Source organism: Camellia sinensis, chromosome 7 (genome assembly GCF_055761805.1).
Source record: "Camellia sinensis isolate YWXY chromosome 7, ASM5576180v1, whole genome shotgun sequence".
Lineage (NCBI taxonomy): Eukaryota > Viridiplantae > Streptophyta > Magnoliopsida > Ericales > Theaceae > Camellia > Camellia sinensis.
In genome coordinates, this window is record NC_138967.1 from 33,193,125 (window position 1) to 33,202,403 (window position 9,279).

Here is a 9,279-nt window from a genome sequence, read left to right on the forward strand (position 1 = left end):
GAACATTCGTTTTGCATCGGTTTTCGTTCATTTTTGGCAGGTACCTCTGTTTTATCACCAGGAAGGTCACTGAAGGGTGGGAGGCCAGCAATTGTTGCAGCAACCAGTTATCTCTCCTCCGGAGCCTCCCGACGCCCGTTTTTCGCACTTCCGGGCTAATGTTGAATACCCTAGGGTTAGTGTTGCCAACTTTCAACCACATATCTGTGATCTACACACCTGGGAGGCTCCTAAAAACCCATGGCCGACCACTAATTTTTCTTTCCATTTTTGCCCCTCCTCTTTAACTGCAATGTTGAACACCTTGGGCCCATTTTCTCGAACTTTCAACCACATATTTGTGATGTACACACATGGGAGGCCACTAAAAAGTGGTGGCCGGCCATTAATGTTGATTGACCCTTTTGAACCCCTCTTTCCGAGCCAATGTTGAACCCCTTGGACCCATTTTCTTGGACTTTGAACCACATGGTTGTGATGAGGAGACCTAGGGGAACATCACCATGTGGTGGCCGGCCACCAAATTTGATTGAACCTTTTGACCCCTAGCCGGCCGGCTAGGGGGGGTGGCCGGCCAGCCACCTGCAGCCAAAGCAATGGGCCGGCCTGCTTCCTCACTGTGTGTGCTTTACAGCTGTCCAGCTGTTTCCCCCCAGAAAATATCCCAATTCGGGGATATTTTGTGGGGAAAGATTGCCTCCTTTTGGCCCCACCTTTACACCCATCTTCTTGTCCATATAACCAGCTGAGGTCCTTCTTGACAAGGGTTAGAAACTTTCATCTTCAAGCTTCCATAGCCAACTCCATCTTCTTCCTTCTCAATTCTTGAAAAAACCCTAAGTCCCTAACCATCATTCCTTTTACACCACCAAGCTCTACCACCACCATCTCATTTCCAGCAACAAGGAAGGATTCTTGAAGGCTAAAGAAGCTGCAAATCCATCCAAGAAGCAACAAAAGTGTTGATCTTCAAGGGTAAGTAATACTTTGACCCTTTTGACCCTTTTTCTTGATCAATATGTAAGCCATGCATGCTTTTTGTGTTGAGCTCCGGCCATAACTGAAAGTGGCCCTCTTTTGAGCTCATTTTCACTTTTCATTAAGGGCTCAACCCTGTTTGAGCCCTCCATGATGCACTTGCTTCATTGACCCTCTTGTATGTCAACATTTTGCATGCTATTTTTAGCCTATATGTAATCTGTTTTTGAGCATGTTGTAATCTGTAAATGTGCTTATTTTGGGCCCTTCTTCAACATTGTTGAAGGGCCCCTCACCATTTGGTGCCTCCATGTGTCACTTGTAGTTATATCCATTATTTGGCCCCATTTTTGCATAAATTAGTAGCCCTCTTTGTTTCTGTTTTTGGACCTTGGTCCGAACTGAAAGTGGTCTTATTTTGGCCTATACTTCATGTTTCATTCACACTTTTTTTCTGTTTGGTGATTATTTTATACACTTCATGTTTTAGCACCTTTTGAGCCTTATTTTGCATCATATTTTTAGCATGTTTGTATACTGATTTTGAGGCTGCCATATACTGTAAATGTTCATATTTTTGGTCCATCTTCAGTGTTGTAGAAGGAAATTTTTCAGTTTGGGTTTAGCTTATACCACTTGCTTCATTACCCCTATCTTGGCCCCTATTCTTGTATGCTATTTTTGCCATACCTATATTTGCTATTTGGCCATGTTTATAACTGGAAAAGTGCTTATTTTGGGACTGTCTAGCTTCTGTCTTTGCATTGCATGTCCATGTTGTGCATGTTTAGTATGGCTATAGGCCATTTCGGATGCCTAATGTTGCATTTCGGGTCATTTCCTTGCATTTCATGTCATTTCGCTTCATTTCGGGACTGTTTTCCCCCATATTTTGTTGCTGAAATTCCATTAGCATGCTTGCATATCATTTTTGCCATGTTTCATCGCACTTTACCATTGCCTCGGTTTGCGTGCCCGTGTGCACGTATTTCGAGGCACTTCATTTTCTGCCATCGGCATCCGATGTGAGTGTGGCTGAGGCTCACTCATGTTGGTATAAGCCCACTTATCATTTTTGCCATGTTTCATCACATCTGTCATCGCCTCGGTTTGCGTGCCCGTGTGTACGTACTTCAAGGCATCTCATTTTCGTTGCATCTGTCATCGCCTCGGTTTGCGTGCCCGTGTGTACGTACTTCAAGGCATCTCATTTTCGTTGCATCTGTCATCGCCTCGGTTTGCGTGCCCGTGTGTACGTACTTCAAGGCATCTCATTTTCGTTGCATCTGTTATTGCCTCGGTTTGCGTGCCTGTGTGCACGCATTTCGAGGCATCTCATTTTCACTGCATTTACCATTACCTCGGTTTGCGTGCCCATGCGCACGCATTTCGAGACACATATCATCGCCTCGGTTTGCGTGCCCGCGCGCACGCATTTCGAGACACATATCATCGCCTCGGTTTGCGTGCCCGCGTGCACGCATTTCGAGACATATCATTTTCTCGGTTTGCGTGCCCGCGTGCACGCATTTCGAGACATATCATTTTCTCGATTTGTGTGCCCGCGTGCACGCATTTCGAGACATATCATTTTCTCGGTTTGCGTGCCCGTGTGCACGCATTTCGAGGCATCTCATTTTCATAGCATTGAGTATGTTAGGATTGTATCTTAGTTGCATTTCATGCATATCATGCATATTGCATCGTGTCCGGAATAGGAGTTAGTCCGGGCACGGGAAACGAGGTACATTTCGTACTCCGAGTGACGGAATGTGTCTCAATTCCCCAGTCACCGACACTCCGGATTATCCATGATGGAGTTAGGTTTTAGCTGTAGTTTCATGTGCATTCATCCTATATTGAGTTGTGCATTTCGGTTCCTCTGCCATCATGCCTCGGTATGCGTGATTGGTGGCACGAGGATCGAGACATGCATATATTTGTGCAAATACATTGCTATGCCCCTTTCCTGCTCTCTGTTGCAGCAAAACCAAGAATCAGCAACTTTTCGGGACTTGGCACGCTTTTCAAGAATAACAGGTGTAAACAGAGGCTAATTGGGGCATTCCGGTGGATTTCCGCGCAAGACAGTCCGGACATGCATCATCCATCAGAAGCAAGACAATCCCTGGCTTGCACGCCAGTTTATTTGCTTTCTAGTTAATTCATTAATTAATTAGAATTATGTAATATTTTGGACTGTAATATTCTTTTATTTTGGGGACTGTAATATTTGGACTGTATTATTTATTCGGACCCTCCGAGTGAGGGCATAACTGTAATAAGTGTGCGTGAGTGTGATGTATGTCTTCCAACCCCACGTCTTTCTCCCTTTTATTTATCCGCTTATGATGGTTAGATTAGGGCATGTTTAAATTAGCATACAGTATGACAGCATGTTTGCATCATTCATCTGTTTTGCATGCACCAGGCTCGGCGCATCATACTAACTGCATCGTACTTTCAATACCAAATTGAATACATGTTAGTTGTAGCATTTCATATGCCATCTTAGAATAGCCGAGCCTACTATAGTTGCATTTTGCATGTGTTGCATTAGGCATTTCTGTACACTTAGGATCATGCATAATTTCTAATGTAGTTTCTATTTTGGCTTGGAGTACTCGGTGAGTTTTATGCTTTAGCATCCTTGCATGCGTGTGAGTGACTGCCATGATAGCATGCTTACCATGAGGCTATGTGCTTGCATGACATATCTGCCTGAATGCCTGTGGGTGAAGGTTGGGTTATCTGGATTGGAATAAATCATCAAATGTGTGTTTTAAGCCCACTAGATAGTGGCAAAACCATCTTTACTAAGCCCACCCGAGGGTGGCAAAATTTGCATTTTAAGCCTACTTGCGAGTAGCAAACCATCTTTCAAAAAAAACAAACATGAAATGTTTTGTTCCAATTCTGACGATCCAGTCTATATTTGTATGCTGTGCGCATCACATAGTAACCTAGGCTAATAACCGGAATAAGAACTCACAATGTTTTCAAAAATTGATATCATGGTTAGTAGAGGCCGGTCTATGACCGGGCGAGCGGGGGTGCTCACGAAGTGACCTTCCCCAATCGTACCCAAGTTCCCGAGCCGAGGCAACTTTGGTGATGACGGACACGTGGCCTTTTGGCACCGAGTCAGGGTTTCCTAAATTTCCCAAAATAAAATATTTAGGTGGCGACTCTGTATCTGGCAAAGCAGTCCATGTTTGGCACTTCTTTCAAAAATCTGTTTTCTCAAAACGATTTGCCGGATTTGGACTCTTTGGTTCAGACTTAGAACCGTGACTACGAAGAGTTGAGTCCGAGCTGTAGCGAGGTCCCCCCGCGGGCTTGTTACAATACCTTAGACCCATGGGGGTGCCTCTCTTTTGTAGCCAACATAAACCTAGTCCTACTAGAAGCCTAACTTCTATGGCCTCAGGATTACTGCTAATCTTGGACTCTCAGTAAGATTAGGATAAACTCTCTAAGAGTCTTATCTTAATACAAACTGAAGTCTTCTCTCATTCTAGGACTCTTGTCCCTCATCCAGGTTGAGTTCTCTTTTCATTTTAGGACTCTTGTCCTTTATCCACTTATCTCGGATTCTGATATCTTCGAAGATAATCTCGGCCTTGCCGAGATCACCTCGGCGTCACGACCAGGACACGTGGCACCTCGGCTGACACGTCGGCGTCACCTTGCCACGTGTTGGTACTCAGAAAATATATCCCCACAATCAACAATATCACACACTCAAAAAATTTAATTAACAAAATATAAAATATTTAAAATTTATAAATCATGTTCACGATGTAGCAAACTTTCTTAACAAAGTAATTTCTTAATCATGTTTCATATTCCTGCCAAATAAGCAAATACAATCAATCATCAACCTGCTTTTATTAATCATCACTAAGATGAAATCAAGCACTAATGAGATTAGGATCGCACTAATTCAGCTACGAATTCATCGATGTTCTTGTCTGAACTCCCACCATCACCAAGCGCCTCTTTCGCCAATTTTTTCCATTTCATTGCATTCATCTTAACTTCATTTTTCTTTTTTCCTTCAAACACCTCCTTCATGCAAGCCTCCAACACTTCCCTCCTGACAATACCCTTATCATCCATCTTAGCCCTAATTCCTATACCCCAAACATCCTCCACAAACTTAGCATTCGTAGCTTGGTCCGACCAATATGGAACACCAACCATTGGCACCCCCAAGCTCAGTGCCTCAAGAACAGAGTTGAACCCACAATGCGTGACAAAGCAACCTATTGACTCGTGTGCCAACACCTCTAGCTGTGGACTCCATGTCACCACCAAGCCCTTCTCGGCTGTGTCATTGATGAAGTTGTTTGGTAGCTTGGCTTCTTCGGTTGCCCTCACGACCCACAAGAAGTTGTAATTGCTTTGGTTTAAGCCCCATGCTATTTCTTCCATTTGTTCGGGTTCAAATTGGGCCATGCTGCCAAAGGATACGTAAACGACAGAGCCGCTTGGCTTGGCATTTAGCCAGTTCATGCACACAGTGGAGTGAGGCTTGAAGAGATTGATGCCATAATCTATGTCATCTTTGAGTTTCTGATCTAAGTACATGGATGGAAGTGTTGGGCCTATTGTTCTCACCCGCCATAGTTTTGACATCCAATCTACCACCTAATATAAGACATTTTAATCAAAACCACAATGATATGTTACAAAATAAAGATTCATATTAAAATCTAACCAAAAAAAAATATTATGTACTGAGAAAAAAAAATATACTTAAAAATGTATTCAAAATTTAAATATTTAATCTTTAGTACAGATTTTAGACTTGGTGTGATGTAACTAACACCAAAATAAATTTTACAATCCTACATATTCACACGCACACACAACAAGTTTTAAAAAAAAAAAAATTAAAATGAATGATTCAAATTCAATCATCACAAGGTTGTTTGCATAAGTTACTTTGACTACCCTTTGTGGAAAAATCATCTACAGAACCACCATTGAGTTGAGAAATTTTCAACTTGCCCATCATCAAAATTGTGGGTTGGTTAAATATTTTGGCGGTTTCAAAAGGATGGTTTGAGCAAGTTAGGTGGGTTATAAATACAAAATCAAAGCACATTAAATCTTAATTTTTTCATAATATCAATAAAAAATTTATTTTTTATTCCAAACCCCAATACAAAACCCACAAAATAATCGAACCATGCTATTTATTCAAAATCATATTTCACGAATCAAAATACAAAACAATCAAATTTGAAGAGAAATATGCAATAAAAATAAGAGATGTATGTTATCCAATTAATGATATTAGATTTAGTGAGATATTTTTTGCGAGCAAATGCAAGATAATTTTACATATATATAGACGGTTTTGGTCAATTCATCGGCAGGTTTATAAACTTTAAAAGTAAACAAACGAATCGGCTAATTTTTATTATCTAACCTTCTCATCTTCTTGAACCACACGGATTGATATGAATTGATCAGTTGATTTGGGTGAAGGCAGGTTGGTGGGTTTTTGCACACCCTTAGGAATGGCAATGGGGGGCAATGGGGTGGATATTAATTCCCCATCCCCATTCCCCTATAATAAATTTTCCTCATTCCCCATTCCCCATTCCCCATGGGTACCACCCTCCCCATTTTTTAATGGGTATGGATTTTCCCCAACCCACTTTAATCCCCATTTTTATTTTTTATATTTAATGTTAACAACCACTTTTTTTTTTTTTTTTTTTTTTTATTTAAGGTTCACAACAAAAACTAAATATACCTTCAATCTTTTTTCTTTCTTTTTAAATATATTTAATGTTAACAATTTTTTTTATTATTTTTTTATTTTTTATTTATTTATTTTTTTAAGGTTCACAACAAAAGTTAAATATACCTTCAATCTTTTTTCTTTCTTTTTTAATACGGACTTCGCTTTCACATTTCGTAACAAACATAGATTTCCTCTTTCAGTGTTTGTCTGTTCATGTGGTTACAAAAAATGTGAAAGCTAAATATACCTCCAACCAAAGTTAAACAAGAGTCTTGTTTAGCTTTCACTGTGAAATCTATGTTTGTTAAAAGATTGGAAATCTATGTTTGTTACAAAAAAAAACAAACATATGGGAAATCTATGAAATCTATAAAAGATTGGAAAAAAACAAAGATTGGAAATCACTGTGAAATCTTCGCTTTCACCCTCAAGACTCTTGTTTAGCTTTCACTGTGAAATCTATGTTTGTTACAAAAAAAAAAAAAAAAGATTGGAGGTATATTTAGCTTTGGTTGTGGATCTTAAAAAAAAAAAAAAAAAAAAAAAAAAAATTGGTTGTGAACCTGAAAAAATAAATAAAAAAAAAAAAGAAAAAAGTTTGAATGTATATTTAGTTTTAGTTGTGAATCTTAAAAAAAAAAAAAAAAAAAAAAAAAAAAGAAAAAAAAAAAACATATGGGGAAATTAGTAGGTACCCATCCCCAACCCATCCCCTGTGGATATTTAAAGAATATCACCTACCCTACCCAATGGATAAGAAAAAGAGGGAAAACCCATGTATTTGGGTTGGGTCTCCATGGATACCCACAGGGTAGGTTATCCATTGCCATCCCTACACCCTTTAACACCATATTCAAATTCTATGTATTTTTTTTTTTTTTTAGTACTTATCATATGTGAAATGTTTTCAAAATAAAATTCTAGACAATTTAATGTTGTGTTTGGTTGGGGGATTTGGGAAGTGATTTGGAAAGAGAAAGGGAAAAAGTGTGTGAAATTATGTGAAATGTAAGTATATTTTATTCACATTTCACCTAATTTTTCCCTTTCCCTTTCCCTTTTCAAATCCCTCCTCAAATCCTCCAACCAAACAGAATGGTTTTTTTTTTTTTTTTTTTTGAAATATTAATTACACCAAGTAAAAAATTGATATGCATACCTCTTTCTCCAATTCGTAGAAAGTATTAAAAAGGACCCAATCTGCTTTATCAACGTTACTGAATTGATTCACCAACAAGTCATAGAAACTTGGATGCAACCCATAAGCATACACAAACGATGGCGTTTCACAGGACTCAAGTGGTGGCAATCCAGGCAACAAAATAGTTGAATCTGGTGAAAATGGGAGTGAAAGAAGACCCTCGTGCACATGATAATATATGCTATTGACAGCACAAGTCTGAGTGAAAAACACAACTCCAAGTATTCCTAACTCCTTGGCAACATCAAGAGCCCAAGGCAAAAACCCATCATAAATTAGGGCATCGACTGGTCGGCCAAGCCCATTGAGTTTCTCGATGAGACTGGCCAGAGTCCGCGATCCAACGTCGCGTAATTTGGTCAGATAGGCTTCGGGATTTTCGGCGTTGTCGTAGCCGCCATCGTCGTGTCCGTCGGAAAACGTGTCAGTGTCGATGGTGCTGATTTGGTCCTTGTGCATGGACTTGGAGATATAAACACTGTTGGCAAGAGTGGCCTTGACACCTCTAGCTACCAAGCGCTTGGAGAATTGAAGCATTGGGTTGATGTGCCCTTGGGCAGGGTAGGGTAGGACTAGAACATGGGCTTTGTAGGCTCTGTTTGGTGTCTCCATTAATTTCTCTCTACACAAACTCTCGGTGACTTGCTCCAGTCTCAATTTTTTTTTTTTTATTTTTGGTTTTTTGGCCTTGGAGAGAGGCACTAGTGCAAGCATTAATACTGATTTCCATGGAGAAACTACACTTTCTTTGTGAAGTTAATCAGCAATGACATGTTTCTTTGCTTTGGTAAGCAAAGTTGGCTTTATTGTTATAAAAAAATGAACTTAACAATGATGTTTCAGTACAAGACAGGGGAAGCTAGCCAAAGCAAAACAGGTTAGATAGGAGAGGAGATAAAACCTATCTTAAAATTCAAATTTTAAATACATACGTAGGGGATTGGGTGACTATGTCAAACTAATTAATATTTTTTAAGAATATTATTATTCAAGACAAAAAAATTATATTTAATTTTTAAATTCAGTGATGTAACAATCAATTACAATATTAAATGTAACACTCTCTCTTACGTCTTCTCTAATTATCAACAAATCATATCATTTACATATTATTAAGTTTAGAAAATAAATCTAGAAATGAGTTTATATATCATTTTTTATTTTTTAAAATATCCCTACTAATTTGATTTTGTCCAAAATTTTTAAAGTAATTATATAATAGTCTAAAAATATCATGACATATTATTATTCCCATCTTTATTAATTTTCACTTTTTGCGGCTAAATTTTTAGTCGCCAAAGGGCTTTAGTGACTAAATTTTTTGGTTATAAAATTAGTA

The 9,279-nt window shown here is 39.0% G+C and overlaps 1 protein-coding gene across 1 annotated transcript; it reads right to left on the reverse strand.

Annotated features, from left to right (window-relative positions):
• Positions 1-4,735: 4,735 nt before the first annotated feature.
• On the reverse strand, positions 4,736-8,851 carry LOC114306302 (UDP-glycosyltransferase 74G1). The gene is made up of 2 exons (XM_028251519.2): positions 7,899-8,851; positions 4,736-5,631 (listed from the first exon to the last, which is right to left on the reverse strand). Exons 1-2 carry the CDS (start codon positions 8,652-8,654, stop codon positions 4,909-4,911), a joined length of 1,479 nt encoding a protein of 492 aa, XP_028107320.2. The 5' UTR covers positions 8,655-8,851; the 3' UTR covers positions 4,736-4,908.
• Between the last annotated feature and the right edge of the window lie 428 nt (positions 8,852-9,279).